This window comes from Labrus mixtus, chromosome 15 (assembly GCF_963584025.1).
Source record: "Labrus mixtus chromosome 15, fLabMix1.1, whole genome shotgun sequence".
Lineage (NCBI taxonomy): Eukaryota > Metazoa > Chordata > Actinopteri > Labriformes > Labridae > Labrus > Labrus mixtus.
In genome coordinates, this window is record NC_083626.1 from 18,606,259 (window position 1) to 18,628,033 (window position 21,775).

At 40.0% G+C, this 21,775-nt stretch overlaps 1 protein-coding gene across 4 annotated transcripts; it reads left to right on the forward strand.

The window, feature by feature from the left end:
* The first annotated feature begins 1,926 nt into the window (after positions 1-1,926).
* On the forward strand, positions 1,927-13,383 carry LOC132989588 (protein SSUH2 homolog). Of its 4 annotated transcripts, XM_061057286.1 has the most exons (14): positions 1,927-2,114; positions 2,201-2,260; positions 2,354-2,418; positions 9,655-9,759; positions 10,378-10,453; positions 10,638-10,767; positions 10,907-10,967; positions 11,064-11,185; positions 11,274-11,336; positions 11,423-11,505; positions 11,596-11,688; positions 11,845-11,950; positions 12,564-12,671; positions 12,800-13,383. In XM_061057286.1, exons 2-14 carry the CDS (start codon positions 2,238-2,240, stop codon positions 12,938-12,940), a joined length of 1,176 nt encoding a protein of 391 aa, XP_060913269.1. In that variant the 5' UTR covers positions 1,927-2,114; positions 2,201-2,237; the 3' UTR covers positions 12,941-13,383. The 4 variants fall into 4 exon arrangements, with proteins under 4 accessions (XP_060913269.1, XP_060913267.1, XP_060913268.1 ...); XM_061057284.1 differs by lacking the exon at positions 2,201-2,260; XM_061057285.1 differs by lacking the exon at positions 1,927-2,114 and having other exon boundaries at positions 2,122-2,260.
* The last annotated feature ends 8,392 nt before the right edge of the window (positions 13,384-21,775 follow it).

Genomic DNA, 21,775 nt, shown 5'->3' on the forward strand with positions numbered 1-21,775 from the left:
AAGTGTTGTTGTTCTTGTGCAGCAGAACAATGTGGATGATAGTAAAGTGTTGCCAGGTCCGCTTGTTATAAGCGACTTCGGGCTTGTTTTTCTGTTTGCAAATATCGTCAGTCGCGGGTTGCGGGTCTTTGGGCTTGTTTTCTTAAGTGCAGTTGCTTGTTTGGGCTTTGCTCCCTGTATGAACTTACTGATTCACTCCCAACTCTCCACAATAAAGCGAAACACGATCGCGATAGTTAGTTTGTCCTTTTCAATTGAAGGATCCTTCCACAACCCCGTTTCCTTGGTTAGCCCGCCCGCCCGATCTGACACACACACACACGCGCACACACGCGCACACACACACACACACACACACACACACACACGCACACACACACGCACAACTACATCTGACAGAGCGACAATGCCCGGTAATAAGGGGGGGGGGGATATGGAAAAAAATATAATTAAGAGAGAGAAAGAGACTGGATCCGACCATAATACAGCATGCTGATGATGCTGGCACCGAAAAGCAAAAAAAACTTCACCAAAATCCATGAGGCTTACGGACATCGATTTCACCGTTTCAAATCAAAATGTACGGTGGCCGGTGGGGGTCAAACACTCAGCAACTGATGAAACGACATACATTTAGAAAAACGCGCAGCATATATAGAAACGCTGCACATTCAAAAGCAAATGCAAACTACCACAACAAATGCAAAGGCTGAAACGTGCTGCAAAGACACAAACGCGCTGCAAAAAGGCAAAACAACTGCATAAGCTTCAAACGCGCTGCAAGTACAGAAACAAAACTTATGTGAAACTACACACAACCAGAAAACAACAGCAAACACAGAAACGCTGCAAGTTCAGCCTTAAACGGAAGTGTTCCAGGCCTGTAGGGGCGCTGTGGAACTGTTCATTTAGCCTACGGGATAGAGTAAGAGAGACAGCTAGGATCAGAAAGTTATGTTTAGATAGGGAAGTTGTATCGTTAAAAGACACAGGATAACTTCAATGTTACTGAAATGCAGAGATTAAAGCGAGTCCGACTGGGATTTTGACATCGGGGACGAGAGCCGAGTGTGGGTCTGGGGCTGTAGCCCCGGGATGCCCGGAGCTAGTGCTAGCTCTGGGGCTATGAGCTCCAGCTGCAACTTATCCCTCTGCACCCGCTTTCCCAGCCTAACACCCCGGTGTCTGGGTTGAACTCGCTACTCATCTCTTTGCTACAGTTCAACATTACTCCCTGTCATCAAACACTGACACTTCACCCACAGAGAGCACAAAGTGTTAGGCTGGGAAACGGGTGCAGAGGGATGAGTTGCAGCTGGAGCTCATAGCCCCAGAGCTAGCACTAGCTCCAGGCATCCCGGGGCTACAGCCCCAGACCCTCTCACGTAAATACACCGAAATGAACAGTTCCACAGCGCCCCTACAGGCCTGGAGCACTTCCGTTTAAGGCTGAACTTGCAGCGTTTCTGCGTTTGCAGTTGTTTTCTGGTTGTGTGTGTTTTGACATAAGTTTTGTTTCTGTACTTGCAGCGTGTGTGATGCTTATGCAATTGTTTTGCCTATTTGCTGCTCGTTTGTTTTTTTTGCAGCGCGTTTGTGCCTTTGCATTTTTTGTGGAAATTTGCATTTGCCTTTGAATGTGCAGCGTTTCTATATGCTGCACGTTTTTCTAAATGTACAGTATGTCGTTTCATCAGTTGCTGAGCGTTTGACTCCCACCGGCCACCGTAAAAATGAGACAAGACAAACAAATAAATATATATGTATATATATACTGCTATCAAGTGACCTATCTTGTACACTATGTGGTAGGTTAGGTAACCTGTTGGGCTTCATTTTATTTATTTGAGGAGCCAGGTCGCTGGTTTTTGGCTTGTTGCTTGTTTCTCTTGCGAGATCTGGCAACAATGGACCGCAGTCGAAGGGTGGGGTTTCCTTCTGTACTTATCTGAAGTGATGGACTTGATTTCCCCCTAAAGACCAGTGTATAACAGAATAAGCATTCATTTCAAGTGGAACACAGACCACCAAACAGGGAAGTTTTTTTTCCTGTTTAGGAAGAGGAAGCGGTAGCGGACTAAAATGCAGCACTCGGGGATGGGGTATGATAAAAGGTAAATGATCAGCTTTTTGTCACACGATGATAGGTTATATATTATTGCCATATTCGTGATTAGATCATGAACGATAGTGTGTGTAGTTTGTCGTCTTCTTTCTAGTCGATTTCCTGCGTTTTAATGGAGAATCAGCCGATAATGAAGTGAGCGTTGCATTTATGTTGCGTGTTTCACTTCTAACATATTTTTTATTTTCCATTTCACTGACCTAACTTTCGTTTTCGCATTATTCGCAGCCACCAAAACCCAAATTATGGAGTGGCCAACCCCGGGTACTTCCCGACAGCAGAAGGGGGGGCAGGTAAGATCCATAGAGTTGTATTAGCAGGCGCGGCTCACCCGTGGGTGTTGTGGGTGTTGCGACACCCACACTGAAAGGTATTTTCATCCCCCACACTTTTTACCAGTGGAGTTATTGATGAAAACCTATTGGTCAAGTAAGATTTATTAACTGACAATTAAGCCAGTCATAGTTGTTTGGTTACAATTGAAGCACGGCAAAGTTACGTGTGTTTATCAGTAATCCTCCTGTCACTCATCACTGGCTGAGTCAGCCAGAGATAACAAATGGATACATTCACAACATTTAGCATCCTTCTGAAAGAGAGTTAGTCACCCAAACAGATGTTTTAAGATAAATCCACCTCACAAAACAACGTTAGTGTAACATTTTCTCCTCTTGGTTGTTCTTTTAGCTATATTTATTTACTCCCGTAACTTCACTATGTAGCGGAAGTCACTGCAGGCAAGCCAGCCGCTCCTCGCTTTTACATGGTGAAGTGAGCCGCCCCCTAAATTTGAAGTGCTCACGTATTCTGATCTTTATGGTAAATGCTCCGGACTCCAGAGAGAGCAGGAGTAACAGAGAGAGAGAGCGATTTTGACCCGTTATTAATCTCCTTTTCCAGGCAAAAGTGATAAATGCCTAGGTCTTACGATAAAACTGGCTATGAGATACACGTGTATGAAACGGGAGCAAACAAAATACTGTTCAGGGAATAGCTTCGGAGGTCGGTGAAATTAGTTTGAGAATAATACTGCGAGTCTGCGGTAACTTCCGTTTTTCAAAATCAGGTGTTTTCCTGGGAAAAAAATATAAAATAATATGTTCTTACATAAGTACACCATGATTCTGATATAGTTGGACTAAGTACTTCTTAGACTACATGCACAGGTACTATGAAGTACTTTTACTGTGTACTTTTTGAGAAATCCACTGTCAAAGTCCATAATAAATCACTATAATGAGTCTTTTTTTCTGACTTTGATATCTTGTAAAAAAAAAAAATTCTTCCATAAGTAGACAATGATTCTGATATGGTTGGACTTAGTACTTCCTAGACTACATGCACATGTACTATGAAGTACTTTTACAGTGTACTTTTTGAGAAATCCATTGTTAAAGTCCATAATAAATCACTATAATGAGTCTTTTTTTCTGACTTTGATATCTTGTAAAAAAAAAAATTCTTCCATAAGTAGACAATGATTCTGATATAGTTGGACTAAGTACTTCTTAGACTACATGCACAGGTACTATGAAGTACTTTTACAGTGTACTTTTTGAGAAATCCATTGTCAAAGTCCATAATAAATCACTATAATGAGTCTTTCTTTCTGACTTTGATATCTTGTAAAAATAAATTCTTCCATAAGTAGAAAATGATTCTGATATGGTTGGACTTAGTACTTCTTAGACTACATGCACAGGTACTATGAAGTACTTTTACTGTGTACTTTTTGAGAAATCCATTATTAAAGTTCTTTATAAATCACTATAATGAGTCTTTTTTTCTGACTTTGATATCTTCTTAGACTACATGCACAGGTACTATGAAGTACTTTTACAGTTTTTGTGAGGTGTCTGACAGTGTGGTCGCTGCTGCTGTTCTGAGCGATACTAGATTCACAGAAGATACAGTTACAAAACCAATTTACAGAAGTTACAGTGTTTAGAAACAGCCCTGTTTTGTGAGTCTATGGTTTTGCTATAAAATATCGCATGATGGATAATAACATGTATGATGGACAAGGTAAGTGATTCCTTCACGACTCTGTCTTAAGGTATTTTCATGTAGAGACGCGTTATACTGTAAACTTTAAAAATACGAAAAATCAACTGGTTTTTGTGAGAAGATGAAGCTAAGAGCATTGGAGTCAATACTCTTTTTTCTTTATAGACTGTTTGTTTTATGCATTAAAACTTTAAAAGATAACATTTTGAAAAGCTAAATGCAGGGGTGTCAAGTAACAAAGTAAAAATACTTTCCCTGTTTGCTAGTTGCTTGGTAGCTTTTTCATGCAATGACACTGTCCTTATGTGTTTGTGCCATCTCATGCTTGCCAAAGATGACTAAAGCTTTCTTCCAGTTCTTGCAACCACTACTGACCAAACTATCATGTTTGATGTTTTTGCCAAACACTCTACATGGGACTTTCTGCTGTTAGCTGGGGGCTGGAGCTAAATAATTGTTACTACCAGCAGTGATGAATACTTACTTTCTTGAAAAACTTTCTTATATCCATTCTTCTTCATTCACGTTCTTCTCCTCATGCTGTTCTAGTCTATGGAGGACGAGATCTGACAAAAGTATAAATAAATACTGGAATAAATAAATAAAAGAATGAATAAATAATTAAATGCGTGAATAAATAAATTAAAACTGGTAAATAAATGGGACATAAATAATTCAATGTCTTAAATGTATTTCTACATTTATTTATTTCCACATTTATTTATTTCTACATTTATTTATTTCCATATTTATTTATTTCTACATTTATTTATTTCCACATTTACTCATTTCTACATTTATTTATTTCTACATTTCTGTGTCCGTATGCTAATGAGGTAGGAGGGACTAAGGTCAGTCTCATTCAGGATTGGTCAACTGAGCGATCCAGTCAGATCTATTCCTAGCTAGACTTCCTGTTGACATTAAGCAGCAGACTAGCATGGCTTCAACTGGGAGACCGCTGGCAGACCGCCGGCAGACCTGCTGCGGGAAGTTGCTGACTATGGAAGTGATTAGTGATCAAAATTCAAAATGAAAAAGCTCATTTTAAAATGAAAATACAGTAACAGAAACGCGTTTTCATTTTCAGAATATAGGTGCATTATTTGACCTATATTTAAAATGAATATTCAGTCACCCAGTTTGCATTGTACTTTTACGCTCTATGTATGCATTTTGTATGACATAATTAAAACTTGCCATGCTAAAAAGTGATCATAATTCAAACCAACTCGAAAACGAAATGGCAAAGTGGACGGCGCAGGAAAGTGACGTCAGTCTTCAGCTCCCAGGCAGGCGAGCATAATATTTACAGTCTATGAGGCGAGCGGGCAGAACATGCACTACGATGGGTGGTGGGGTGAATCTTTCACGCTGGTACAAGCTCCAAACTAGTTGTCGCCCTGATTTTGATTCAATTTTGGTGTTGTAGTTGATTATTCTTTTAATAACTACAAAACAATCTCTGAAAGGGAGAGAGAGCTCATACAGTCAGTCAAGCGGGAGAGTGTGTGCCATTACGCACCGAGGATGAGACATTGAAACTTTGTGTACAGAGCTGGAGAGATTATTTGAAACAGACAATTCAATCGATCATCTTTTTTAATGTAAGTTAAGCAGAGAAGAGAGTGATCTATAATCTATCAATAAACCGGTCTTAGGACACGTCTGTGTGAATTTCACCGCGTGCAGATGCTGAGTGACTCTCACGGTCAGAGATAGTGGGCATGGTGTCATGTGTGAGACTTGGCAGCTCGGGTTATAAAGCTTCTGCGTCATGCTCGCTGAAAGTTCAGTGTGCGCTGAAAAAAACACTCCGATCGCCACCTGTATCACAGTGTGAACTAGTGAAGTCTGCCGTAGTGTTAAAGATGCACCCCGCCACCCATCGTACTGCGCGTTCTGCCGGCTTGCCTCATAGACTGTAAATATTACGTTCGCCTGCCTGGGAGCTGGAGTCTGACGTCACCTTCCTGCGCCGTCCACTTTGCCATTTCGTTTTCGAGTTGGTTTGAATTATGATCACTTTTTAGCATGGCAAGTTTAAAAAAGAAAAGACCAAAGACCTTTTAGTTTTCATTTGAATTATGTCATACAATATGCATACATAGAGAGTAAAAGTATAATGCAAACTGGATGACTGAATATTCATTTTAAATATAGGTCAAATAATGCACCTATATTCTGGGCCCGAGCATGAACCGTGCGAGGACCCTCTTGAAATCCTAGCAATTATTATTTTTATCTTCATTTTTATTTTTATTCCTCCTCTTTGCGGCCACTTTTGAGGGCCTGAACGTGCCCGAAAACTCACCAAACTTTCCACGGTCATCAGGTCTTGTGAAAAATTTTATATTTTGGTGGTTTCGTAAAAACTATTCGCAAAATAGCTCAGCGTCGCCCCCTTGAAAATTTCAACATGGCCTCCCCATAAAGGTTTTTTTCACGTACACTCACGAAAATTGGTACGCATATTAAGCTTGTCGGGACGGACTAAAAATCCTCTTGCGGCGTTTCAAAAAACCCGACAGGAAGTCCACAAATTAAAGTTGAATTTCACAATAACGGCCCAAAATTTGCCGATTTCAGCCTTCCTATTTGAACGCACTTGTCCGAGGGCACTCATCCGATCGACGCAAACTCAGTGTCAGTGCGTTCTACACAGGCTCAACATATCTCGTTGTGCTCTGCACGTTATTTCATCAAAGGGCGTGGCGTGCGTTTTAAGTTTTTGGAGCGTTTTGGCAAGTTGCCAAAAATCTAAATGCTTATATCTCTGCCATCTAGTGTTCAATCATATTACAATTTCTCATGCATGATACGGGACCCGCCCTGAACACATCCATTATTGACATTTTTTGATTAGTCACAGCGCCACCTGTTGACAACAGGAAGTTACTGCTTCTCAATTAGCATTAGCCATTGCTACACGGTAGCTAATTTTCCCCTCAAAATTGGTGTGGACCATGCTAACACCTTGGCCATACAACACTTTCAAGCTCAAACGCCTACGTCCAACGCTGTCCCCATACGGACGCGTCGCTCACCATCAAACAGGAAGTACTTTTTTCACGGGCTTAACATAGTCGTACTGTCCCGAAACTTCATACATATAATCCTGGTAGTAAAGTCAAACATGTTATAGCGTTTAAGTGAGTGGGCGTGGCTTAATGGCTCAGTGGCGCCCCCTACAATATTTCAAACATTCAGCCCCCGCAGCACGTTGAACCTACAATTCTGAATTTTACTATGCATTTCTAACATGACAAAACCTACAAAAAAGGCTCTTGCACCCATGCCCAAAACTCAACAGGAAGTCCACAAATCACATCGCCATCAAACAGGAAGTGGGTGTAACTCTTATATACTTTGTCTGATCTTCTTGAAATTACATAGGTATGATCAGGGTTGGCCTCTGAACACAGTGACACAAAACAATAATAAAGTTTAACCATAGCGCCCCCTAATGCAAGGACTAAGTACTACATCATACATACTTTCCCCAATCTGCTTAAAATTTCCCAGGTATGATCAGGGTTGGCGTCTGAACAGATTGACATAACAATAGTCAACTTTAACCATAGCGCCCCCTACTGCAAAGATTAAGTACTACATCCCATATACAATGTCAGATTTGCTCAAAATTTCACAGGTACAAGGACTAAGTACTACCTCCCATATAAAATCTCACATTTTATTCAATTTTCACTTGAATCATCTCAGTACTGGCCTGCTCACATCTAACCTAATACAATTGGGTCACTGACATAGCGCCCCATACTGGAAAGACACTGTACTACATCTCAGATACTTTTTCTGATCTGCTTCAAATTTCACAGGTATGATCAGGGTTGGCCTCTGAACACATTGACATAACAATAGTCAACTTCAACCATAGTGCCCCCTACTGCAAGGACTAAGTACTACATCATATATACTTTGTCTGATCTGATTGAAATTTCACTTGTATGATCAGGGTTGGCCTCTGAACACATTGACATAACATTAGTCAACTTCAACAATAATTTTTAATTATAATTATACAATAAGTTTTAATTTGAATTTTGATCACTAATCGCTTCCATAGTCAGCAACTTCCCGCAGCAGGTCTGCCAGCGGTTTCCCGGTTGAAGCCATGCTAGTCTGCTGCTTAATGTCAACAGGAAGTCTCGCTAGGAATAGATCTGATTGGATCGCTCAGTTGACCAATCCTGAATGAGACTGACCTTAGTCCCTCCTACCTCATTAGTATACGGACACAGAAATGTAGAAATAAATAAATGTAGAAATTAGTAAATGTGGAAATAAATAAATGTAGAAATACATTTAAGACATTTAATTATTTATGTCCCATTTATTTACCAGTTTTTATTTATTTATTCACACATTTAATTATTTATTTATTAATTATTGTATTTATTTATTCCAGTATTTGTTTATACATTTATTTATTTATACTTTTGTCAGATCTCGTCCTCCATACTAGTCGGCTCTGTGTGTTTCAAGGTACACACGCTGCAGGTACCGAGTGCAAGCAAGGTCGCAGGGAAAACGTGGACTGAATTTTCAGTGATAACGACACACTGAAGGGGCTCTCTCTACCTTACACTATGAAATGAAGGGAAACTGACAGATTTATGATCATATTTAAGTGAATAATGACAAGTTATATGATTATTTATTTAAACTCATATTCTGGCCACTTTATATTGAATTTGTCGGCACTTTTTTGTAAAAAAAAATTATAATAATAATTAATAAAAACACCAAATTATTTAGGGGGGCTTCAGCTGACTTTTTACTTCTACTCCTTACATTTTCACACAATTATCTGCACTTTCTACTCCTTACATTTTAAAAATAGCCTCGTTACTCCTATTTCATTTCGGCTTGTTTTCATTCGGGCTTGTCATCGTTCAAAAAAACACAAAAAAAAACAAAAACCTATCCAGATAAATTGCGCCATCCGGATAGAGTGAATTTGATTGTGGTTGGATGAGAAGTATAAACATATACCATTCCGACACGCTTTGGTGCGGCCTAAGCGTTTGTCCTTAATGGCATTTTTTCCCCTTAAATTACTTTTACTTTTATACTTTAAGTAGTTTTGAAACCAGTACTTTTACACTTTTACTTGAGTAAAAAGCTTGAGTTGATACTTCAACTTCTACAGAAGTCTTTTTAAACCCTACTATTTGATTGGCGGCTGTAGCTCAGTTGGTAGAGTTGTCGCCTCTAAAACTGGAAGGTCAAGGGTTCAATCCCCAGCTGAGCAACATGTCCGATGTGTCCTTGGGCAAGACACCTAACCCTGCATTGCTCCCGCTGCTTCAGTGGCGGTGTATGAACTGTAATGCCGTACTTACTCTCTGATGTACGTCGCTTTGGATAAAAGCGTCTGCTAAGTGAATTGTAACATTGTAGTATCTATACTTCTACCTGAGTAATGAATGTCAATACTTTTGACACCTCTGGTTAAATGTATACACATGACCAAAACTGGTTCTTCTGGTTTACTTTAGCTATGTTCGCCCCACCCGCAGCAGACTTCCAGGGCCCCAGTGCTCCTCCGGCCAGTATGTTTGACAGCGTGCCTGGCTATGAAGGAACAGTGGCGGGAGGTGAAGGTAAAGCACTGTATAAATAGGAAACTATTCACCACACTGATGTCTTCTTTCACTTGGCCTCCTAGTCACATTGCTATTGTACACCACATCTGTTTAGGGTAATGCAGTCCAGGACATCGCCTCTCACACATGTTTTTCTACTCATTTATTTTGCTCATAAACATCAGTTTAAGTTGACATTTTTATGAAAGAGAACAACATTTAGGCTAAATACATTAGGTCTTAATTTTGTGTTTAAAAAAAAAATACAAACACCTCTCACTATTTGACATTAAGGTTAAATGCCACTAAGAACTACAAATACATGACTAAATCATAGAAGTTTGAGGAAACATTCACTCAAGATTGAGCATTGTAATCTGGACATGAGAATTTATGGCTAAGCTGCTGATTCAGAATCAGAATCAGCTTTATTGGCCATGCATGCTTTTACACACACAAGGAATATGGCTTTGGTGAACTGTGCTCTCAGTTTACAAAAATACAACATTAAATATAAACATAAATAATCAAAGATTTGTGTACCAATAAAGTGGCCACTGAGCTCATACTGCATGAACAAAAAGCATAGGAATGATTGCTACCAGAAAAAAGCAATGCTACTTTTAATGTCTATAGGTGGATTTCTACCTCCTCCAATGCCTGCTTACCCAGTTCCTCAGCCTGAACCTGGACCTCACCAACCACATTGGAAGTAAGCCTTAAACCACTTCCTTTTATTTCAACATGGTTGTTTAAAATATTGCAAAATATTTTCCGTAAAGTGTTATAAACATTTAAAGCAAGCTAAGCACTTTGTGCACTACTAAAACTTGCACGTCCTATCAAAGGTTTCAGACCCCATGACATACTGTATCTCATTCTCACACTGTCTACAGTATCCCGTCTATCAGCGAGGACACTGCCCGGGATGCGTTTGTCCGGTTTGCCTCCAGCAAATGCTGCTACAGTGCAGCACCAGCAAAGGATGGTGCGATCACCAGTATGGAGGCATTTAATGCTTACAGGGTAAGAGGTGGTCTATTGCACCGATCAGTTGGTCTGTGTGGTAGGAAACCTGCCAGAAGAAAAGCATGTAAATCAATAAAGGTTTTATAGTGGCTGTTTAATACATATTCCTATTTTCTTCTCCAATGCTTTATCTTAGTACCGCCTGGAAACCTTCACTGAATCACGATCTACAAAGTGGAAGCAGGAGCCATACCATGGTAGTACCATCATATTGTTACATGGGTGCAATTCTCATTCTCATTCAGTCAGCTGTTTCAGGACACTGCTCACTTAAATTACGTTTATTTAATCAGGCCAGCCATTGGATGCCTTTACCCAACCTCCACCAGGGCCGTGGGATATTCCTGCAAAATCCCCCACCTTTTTTGTGGATGACAAGCAGGTTATAAAGGTTCCCAACACATCCTCTTTGAAGGTAAATCATTTGAAACATGATTGGAGAACAAAGAGCTGTTGTGATTGTGTTTAAAGATGATTCCTGACTACAATCATTGCATATACAGAGCTGCCATGCTTGTATGGGAATGGGGAGAAAACCTTGCAAAGACTGTGTTGGTGCTGGAAATGTGAGTAGTTTCTGCAGACCTAATTGAAAGTGTAACTTTTGTGACCTTGAGTGTGATCATAAGAATTCCTTTCTTGCTCGTTTTAGAAAGTTTGTTGGATTTGCAATGGATCCGGTTTCCGCCACGGAGATGTTCGATGCGACCACTGCGGTGGCAGAGGGAGGGAAAAGTAAGTAAAACCCATTGGTTTTTGATTTGCATTCAATAAAAGTGTTAAGTAGGAGAGAAGAGTCTAATAGTTATTTATCATTATTCTCAGTTGCAGCCACTGTCACGGGCAAGGATCGAAGCAATGTGACACATGTCATGGAAAACGACAGCTTCTGGTCTACATCAAACTCACTGTGAAATGGTGCGGTTTCCTCAACATCTGTGAAGAATATCTAACTCCACTTACAAAATAAAAATATCTCTTTACTAATTTTCAGATTTGTAACGTTAATGGAATCTCAACTAGTTAACCAAATATAAACCCAAATTATTCTTTTATTTATGAACATGATTTCAGGACCAACAACACTGATAACTGTGTTGTGGGACAGTCAAGTGGACTGCAGTTGGACAACCTGAGCAAAGTGTCTGGCGAGGAGCTTTTCAAAGACACTCAGTACATGGTAAAAAAATGATTTTTTTTCTTACTCATAAAGCACAAGTTCAGTCAGGAAGGATAGTTTTTTTTTATGGATACAATAGATTATTTCTATTTAAGTTTTTCAAGGTTTTTTTGCATTAATTTATAAGGAAAGCTTGAGAGAGACAGGAAATGTGGGGACAGAGTGGGGGATGACATGCACCAAATAGCACGAGGATCGATCAAACCTACCGACGACTGAAGCCTTGATAATTAGACTCTCAACACCAAGCTTGCTCATATGTGGTTAAAATTGTGTAACATTTACCTTCCCCAACAGGTGTACAGAGTGTCAACACAGGTTGTTTCAGCCATGTCATAACCACTTCAACAGTGAACTAAGCCAGCATAACACTTGTGAGATGCTTCACAAGTTTAACTGTCACTTAAAGCACATTTGAATTTTCTTTGTATGTGTGCAGCTTTAGCTATTGTAGTACTACGAGTATGCGGGTGACCACACACAAAAACACATCCTGTGTGACACTGATCAGGGACTGAATCTATCTTTGTGCTCTTTTACTAATTAGCAGTGGATAGTGGCTGTAATGTAAAATGTGAGCACTAATTAATATTATAGTGATCACCCTGTGCAGGTTTACCCAGTGACCGGCTTTCCAGATGATACAGTGGTGAATACTGCACAGCGCCTCGTCGGAGAACACCAGAACAAGTTCTGCCAGAACTCACGTATTCTACAACAGGTAAGAGTGCATCCACTGTATTTATAGTCTACTTTTTCAAGAAATGTTTATGGACTAGAAAATACTCATGATCAAAGCCTAATTTTGCCTCAGTGTATTATGCTCATATTTCCTTTCTTTGTCTTCAGCGTCAGACCATAGAGCTGATCCCCGTCACCAAAGTGACCTACTCATGGAAAGGGAAATCGCACGTTTACTTTGTGTACGGAAATGAGTTCAGAGTCAGTGCAGATAATTATCCTGCTACCTGTTGCTGTACTGTCATGTAATTGAAATGCTTTCATACAAAGGTAATTCAATTCCAGATCATTGGCTGTCAAAATTAAGCAGTTTTACTACTAGCAGTGTTTCCCTACCATTATATTGGGTTGGGGGCGTTATTATTATTACATGCCACATTATTATTATGTTATTATTATTATTACATGCCATGTATCAATCAATCAATTGTTATCTGTACAGCACCAATTCATAACAAGTATTATCTTGAGATGCTTTACAAAAGAACATATGGGATAATATACAGGCAGGATTTCTCCTTTGTATGCATGATATAATAAAGAAAATGCTTATTGATAACATGTAAAAATTAGTAAATGATACACTCTTTACACATTTATGTCAGTAATGTTGTCGTTTCCGTCATAAATCAAAATGTTTTATACTGAATATTTTTTGCATTATTAAACTTTTAGTAACATGTGTAACGTGATTTCACATGGCAAAACTTTTTTTTATATGAATGTTAATCATTGCTAACTTTATGTTAAGTGTTATGTCCTGGACTGTTGATGGGGGACAGGGGGCGCACGAGGGTGATGTAAGTCGTGGTTATCTGTACCATGTGTCGAACAAGAGTTCCAGTAAAGTACGTGATCATGAACAGTCTTCGTGGTAATTGTTGAACTAACATTGGTAGCAGAGGATGGCCGCTGGCAATTCTAAAGTTCCGCCGCCGTTTGACGAGAAGAAGTCATGCGAAAGTTGGAAAAATGAGGTCGAAATTTGGAGGTTAGTTACCGATTTGGAGAAGACGAAGCAGGCATTGGCAGTTGCCTTGTCGCTAACCGGAAGAGCGAGGGATAGCGCGCTGGAAATCGCCGCGGAGGACTTGAATAAGGATGATGGAATGACTAAACTTCTGACAAAATTAGACTCTGTGTTTTTAAAAGAGGAAAAAGATCGACAGTACGAGGCATACACGGAGTTTGACCGGATAACGAGGGAAAATAGCGTTTCGATGGTGGTTTACGTTGTCGAATTTGAACGTCGATATAACAGACTGAGTAAGTTCGACATGAAACTTCCAGATGCCGTGTTAGCTTTCAAGCTACTAGACACAGCGGGACTTAGAGTTAAAGACAAACAACTAGCGCTTACGGCCTGTTTAAGCCTCTCGTTTGTGAACATGAAGTCAGCTTTGAAGAGAATCTTTGGCGATAACGCGCCACAGGAGGGCGCAAGTGAACAAAGAATGCGTGTAGCTGCTGACTCTGCATACTACACAAGATTTCCCGGCAAGAGAGAAGGGAAACAAAGTCAACAAGGGACCGTGCAGGGCACAAATACACTCGACAGGTATGGGAGACGAACCAGATGTGCAATCTGCCAAAGCACATATCACAGGGTAAAAGCTTGTCCACATAAAAATTAACATGCTAAATTGACAGAGGATGAAAAAAATGACAGATGCTGTTGAAGAGTGTAACATTACTTTGCTGTCAAAAGAATCACTGGCTGACACTGAAATCTTCATGGTGGAATCTTTAGGATCAGCTGTAATTGACACAGCCTGCACCAGAACAGTGTGTGGTGAAAAATGGCTGGATCACTACCTCAATGGACTAACAGAGAGTGAATTACAGAAAATTCAGGACACAAAGAGTGCACGTTCATTCAAGTTTGGTGATGGTAGAGTTGTTTATTCTGCAAAGAAAGTGACAATCCCAGCCATGATAGGACAGACTAGATGTCAAATTGAAACAGAAGTTGTCCCTGTTGATATTCCGTTGCTTGAAAGCGGGATTCCAAACGGGGATGAAGTCCTCACTGTGACAGAAAACATGACAACAAAGGAGAAACAGAAAGTTTTATTAAAGCTACACAAGAAATTTGGCCATGCCTCAGCGCTGACAGACTTAATAAACTACTGGCCTGCTCAGGCAATAAAGATGATGAGTGCAACACAATTCTCAAAGACATTGTAAAAAACTGAGACATGCATCAGACACAGCAGACCAAAGCCTAAGCCAGCGGTAGGTTTGCCTATGGCCTCAACCTATAACGAAATTGTAGCTGTGGACTTACATGAACTAGAGCCAGGAGTATGGTATCTGCATGCTATTGATCATTTTACACGTTTCAGTGCAGGGAGCATCGTCACCTCCAAGAAACCAAGAGAGATTGTGAAGCATTTTATTCACTGCTGGATAAGTGTTCATTGGGCCTCCATGCAGACTGTTCAGTGACAGGTGAATTCAACAGTGAGGAGATGAGAGACATGGCTGAAAAGTTTAACACTGAAGTGAAAACAACTGCAGCATACAGCCCATGGAGCAATGGCCTCTTGGAAAGGCATAATCAGACTCACTGAAATCTTATTGAAAGTAAAAAAAGACAACAAATGTGACGAAGACAGCCCTAGACTGGGCCTTGATGGCAAAAAAACTCTATGCACAATGTACATGGCTACAGTCCTTACCAATTGGTGTTTGGGCAGAACCCAAATCTGCCTTCAGTGCTCACTGATACGCCCCCAGCTCTACAGGGCACCAGCATGAGCTCTTGGATATCCCAGAACATCACAGTGTTACATGCTGCAAGGAAAGCATTTGCAGAGGCTGAATGCTCTGAGAGGATCAGAAGAGCACTTTGAAAACAACTGCGGCCCATGGATGACCAATACGAAACAGGGGAAAACGTCTACTACAAGCGGATGGATTGTACTGAATGGAAGGGTCCTGGTGTAGTCATCGGCCAAGACGGAGAATTAATATTTGTCAGACACGGGGGCACCTATATTCGTGTACATCACTCCAGGCTTCAAAAGGTGGATCATCCCAAAGCAATGCTGGGAGAAGTGGATAATCAGATGGAGGTAACTGAAACTCAAAACACATTACCTGAAACTGAGCTAAGGGATAACTTTGACACTGAAAATGAAAGTCCGGAAGAACCGGCTACAAATAATGACCCCCTTGGTGTAGAGGACGACAGTGAACCCCCTCAGACGGTAGAACAGTCTAGAGGGGACGAGAATGGTAGTGCTTCTGACACTACACAAACCCACCCAATTAAAACTTTTGAAAGACTGCAGCTGAAAATTGGACATGTGGTTACCTTCACAGACAATGATACTGGTCAAACACACACTGGTAAAATCCTCAGCCGAGCAGGGAAGGCAACAGGTAAACACAAGTACTGGTACAATCTACAGTACACAGAGCCTGAAGAAATTGCTGACACAACAGCATCAGTTAACTTGGGACAAGTGGATGATCTTCAGGTAGTTACTGGTAGCTGAGCAAGCACAATTATGCACTGACAGGCACAAAGATGAAATACTCATTGTAAATGACGACATTTTCATGTCTGCCAAACATTCTGAGCTCAACAACTGGAAAAAGAATGAAGTGTTTGAAGAGGTGAAGGATGAAGGCCAGAAATGTGTCTCTACAAGGTGGGTTTGCACTCTCAAGGAAACACCTGATGGTGTTGTACCAAAAGCTAGATTAGTTGCAAGAGGAAGTTGAAGAAATGAACACTCAGGAACTCCAAAAAAAAAAACCCCTACCTGTGCCTCAGAGTCTCTGAAAATGATAATGGCTGTCATATGCCAAAAGAAGTGGCCGCTGAAGTCCATGAACATTAAAGCAGCCTTTCTACAAGGTTGGCTAGAAATGTCAGGCCTCCCCAAGAAGCCAAGAGGCAAAGCCATCTTTGGAAGTTGAAAAAGTGTGTTTATGGTCTTGCAGATGCGTCTCTGTATTGGCAAAACATCCAAATGTCTCAAGTCCTTGGACACTATTTTTCATTCGGCACTGAGATTTGTCACTGGCTGTAGTCGTCTCACCCACCATTGTGAATTGTATTTGAGAGAACAAGCAGTCGCTATGCCTTGCGTTCTTGTACTACACTTGTTCTATCTGTTCCTCGGGTAAGGACCGAATTAGGAAAAAGAGCTTTCAGCTTTGCTGCCCCCTCGGCATGGAATACTCTACAGACTGAATTAAAACTACCTGAACTTATTCCACTTGGAGCTTTCCGTTCTATCTTGAGGGACAGACAGCGTGAGACCATTGAACAGTGCCTGTGTTTTTAAAATCTTAAATTGTTGTTTTATTGTTGTGTCACAGCTCCCACACTTTCTTTTTATTGAAAACACTATGTTGTTAATCTGTACTGTCACTTAATTGTAACTGTTCTTTTGACATGTGCTGCTGACCTCTTGGCCAGGTCACCCTTGTGAAAGAGATCCTGATCTCAATGGGTTCTTATCTGGTTAAATAAAGGTTAATACAAAAAAAATAATAATTATAACATAGTAAAAGACACAATGCAGAAGTTGGGAGCCACTGTGTCACAAGTTGATCCAGCAGTGTTCTACTGGCTGGATGACTCCTGCAATGTGATTCTTGCTTGTCACGTGGATGATTTCATTTGGGGTGATACAAACACATTTTCCACAACAGTTATCCCTCACTTGAAAGCTGTTTTCCAGGTTGGACGTGAAGAACACAACAGCTTCAACTACATTGGAATAGAGATTCACTCTCTGAAGGATGAGATACAGGTACAACAATGTATGTACATAAAAAAAATCTGCAGCCCATTCCTGTGGACCCTGAAACTGAAACTGAGATGCTCAAGTCAAAGATTGGCCAAATATTGCGGGTGGCAAGGCAGAGTAGACCTGACATTGTGTGACATTTCCATGCTGGTACATCTGTTCAGACCCTGCACAGTGCAAACAAACTAATCAGAAAAACTGAAATCAGAGGATGAGACCTTGAGGTTTCAGCACCTTGGAGAGGACCGGTCACTAAAACTAGTGGTGTTTAGTGATTCCTCAATGGGTAACCTTCCTGATGGAGGCACTCAAGGCGGACACCTCATCATGCTGATGGGAGAGAATGGAAGATTCTCACCTTTATGCTGGCAGTCAAAGAGAATCAGGAGAGTTGTCCGCAGTACTTTGGCTGGAGAGACTTCAGCACTTGCAGATGGCATTGACAGTGCAGTTTTCTTGGCCACACTTTTCTCAGAGCTTACCACAGGTGATTACCGACGAAAGACCTTGCCTATTGTGTGTGTAACAGGTAATTATTCTCTTCTGGATGCCGTCAAATCTACCAAATCAGTCACAGAGAAGAGACTCCGCCTCGAAATCAGCAGCATCAAGGAGCTCATTCACTCCAAGGTCGTCCAGGAGATCATGTGGTCAACTACAAAAGAGCAGCTTGCAGACTGTTTAACAAAAAAGGGGACCTCTGCACTAACTCTGCTGAAAGCTTTCAGTGAAGGTGTATGGCAACTTAAAGGCTAAATGGACTTCAAAGAAGAGCTTTTCCACATACAAAATAGTGTTACTAAAGTTGCAACTATAAACCTATGTTCATCTGTTAAAAGGAACTAAGCATTTGTGTTTCCTAAACTGTTAAATGTTTTGGACTTTTTCTTTAAAGAGAAAGGGGAGTTTGTTAAGTGTTATGTCCTGTACTGTTGATGGGGGACAGGGGGCGCACGAGGGGGCTGTAAGTTGTGGTTATCGCTGTACTTTGTGTCGAACAAGAGTTCCAGTAAAGTACGTGATCATGAACAGTCTTCGTGGTAATTATTGAACTAACACTTTGTGTAATCTCAACACACAACAATATCTCTGACTTGCTTTGTATTTATCTATCAATTTGAATAAATGGTATTTCACAATGTTTTGCTGTTGAAAGTTTCGTCATTAAAAGTGGACCGTCGCTCGTGAAATGACGTGTGGAACGTGTTCGCCATAATGATAATAAACCGTGAACACAAAGCTTTAATAAAGCACATTAAGCTGTGTCTGTAAAATACTGGTCGATAAATTGATTTTGCATTTGCATGTGAATCTAACCAACGGCAGGGGAGTCTCAAAAGTCCCACACACAAATGCAGTGAGGTTCACAAATGACAAACAGTTTGTAAATGCAGACTGAACAGTTTGTATATAAATGTAACAAGATACAAATGTGTTTTTTAAATATATATGTATATTATACATTTGTGGATTTCTATTACATGTATACAAAACTATAAATATTTGTGTGTGAATCAGAAATACATTTGTGAATCTTGTTTTTTTTATTTGTGGATTTGTTTTACATTTATATAGAATGAAATATATTTTGTGTGCATTGAAGTACATTTGTGAATCATTCTGTGTGCATGTGTGAATATTGAGACTGATCTAACTCCTTAGACACGTGCAGATAACAGCCACAAATAGTTGTGTTGGGGCTTTACTTATGCAAATATGAAACTACACATGCTTTTGGCACATAATCATCTTCACATTGTCATAAAATATCAGGACCCTGAAAGATACTGCAAGAAACTGTGGCTTTTCTACTTTCATCATTTTCGCGCAGGCTGGTCTCGAACTCGTTCATTTACGAGATTATTCTCGCAAATTTACGACTTTAACCTCGAAATTAAAACGAGTGTGGTCGTACAAACGTACCACACTCAAGAGGTAGTCTCGGAAGGGCTTGCCATATGTCATGTGTAGGCTATCGAGTACCTACGGTAGATGTGAACGCAACTGTACTTAAACAATTCAATTCAATTCAATTCAATTCAAAAAACTTTATTTGTCCCCGGGAGGCAATTCAAAGGCACACAGAGCAGTAAATTAACAACAGTGCAAGTACAAAACGTCTTAACCTAAATATAAAGTGTCAATTTAAATACAACTTAAAGCTTAAACTTAACTTAAAAATACAAAATATAAAAGAGTAGATATAAGTGGACAGTGATCGGACTAACAGATGTAAACAGATGTAAACAGAACTATGTGCAGTAAACGAGAAATAAATATATATATACAGAGCTATGTGCAAGTAGGCTAAATACTAAATGATAAGTTAATAAGGTGCATGGTGAATAATGGAACAACAGAACTATTATATACAATATAACTGTAAAGGTAAAAATTAGATAAATAAAGTGACCGTAGTGCAATGATTGATAAGAAACATCAGGAATAAGTAACAAGATCTGGATGAATACTGAAATAAAATGGATAGAATAAAGTGATGTAGTGCATGAGACCAGATAAAGCAGAGGCTGTTAAGGTGCATGGCAAATGGAAGGAAGTAAAAACAGCAAAGTTCACAGCTGAGAGTCTGCATTGGGTGAGAGGTGTTGGTGTCTGTTGGGGGGGTTAGGAGTTGAGGAGCTAGCAGCGGTCATGTATGTATGACAAAATTCCTTCAAACCCGTCATATCTGCGCAGCACGGGCCCGTTTAGTCCTCTGAGCTGCACAATTACACAAATGCACAATTGTGTGTAGAAAGAGGGTTGTTGTTGACTTCTAAGAATTAACAAACACATCCACAGTGAGCAGCAGGGTTGACCAGTGCCATGGTTGCTACTTTACTTTCTATTTGTTGGCAGATTTGTAAACCAACTATGTGTTTACTGCCACCTGCTGTATCGGATTGTGTATTTACCATACTGCCCTACAAAGGCAAAAGCCCTTAAGTCGCCAGAGTGTAGAACTGAGAAAAATGACTTTAAAGTCTTTTTGTTGTCCAGCCAAATGAGTTGCAGAATATTGGAAATGTGGCAATTCTTTGTCTTTTTAATCAGGTTATTAATGTACATAAAAATCTTGAGCTTAAACATGACCTTTGACCCTTATTTGGAAGTTAAGGTACTCTGCCGTTGCATTGCCTGTACAATAATAAGGCGTCATGCCAAGGCAAAAGGCAGTAACTTCCATTTGTTAGCTCCCTTGGTTGCTGATCACTATATTAAATCAGTATATGATAATAATGATAACATATACATGAAATCTAGTGATCATGGCACAATTAAGTGCTTGATGACAGATATTAAAACAAAGGCATAACACCTTAACTCCACTGCAGTAAAACAGTAACTTCACTTTGATCCGCAGCAAAACAAAGGCAGAAGACCTTAACTCAGTGTGAGCATTCCTGAATGCTGCAGTTCAAAGACAAAGACCCTGATGAGTGAAGTTACTGGACTCTGCCTTGTTTTCTCGAGGGCTTTTGGAAGTTAAGGCAAATACAACCTACTATTTTCTCAAAAGAACAACAACACAATTGAGTCAAGATATTTGTTCACATGATAAAGCACATCTGTGATGTTCCAAAAATGACAAAAACTCATTTTCGAAAAAATTGAAGTTACTGCCTTTTGCCTTTTTGTAGGGCAGCATAGACTGTAAATATAAAGTGTAGCCTATAGTACGGTGCACGCAGGGAACGATGTTTATGTGAACGCAGACCAGCGGGGGAGAGGGGAATGTGGAGGAATTGTAAGATTTAAAAGTGAAGTAAATTCATATATTTGAGTTAATTCATGTATTTCAGCTGAAGTTAAAAATAAGTTAACATTTATACAGTGAACTATTTACATATTTGAGTTTATGAAGTTAATATTGATATATTTACATGTTTTAATGTTTGCAGTAGCACCTAGTAACTGTGACCAAATTATATTGAATCTACTTCTGTGTTTGTCATAATGTTTGCCTTGAGTTAAATCATCCTAACCTCTGATTGGCTAACGACTGGATATGTGATAAGTAACAAGGAAGTTACTGCTGTTGTGCAGCAGAACAATGTGGATGATAGTAAAGTGCTGCTGAGAAAGTTGTCCGTCTCCATCCCTCTGTTTCTCTTAACTAGTGATCCATCCACCACACATTGGACCCTCACGTTACAGAATCATGCTCGGGAACGGTACAAAACTATTGTGTCTAATGTGTTTGCTTTACTGCTCAGGAAACGGAGTTGTGCGCACTTCCTGAACAGATTTTTTTTGACCAGATTTTTTTTTGTCGGGGGGCAAAGGGTGGGTTTTTCCTTCTGTACTTCTCTGA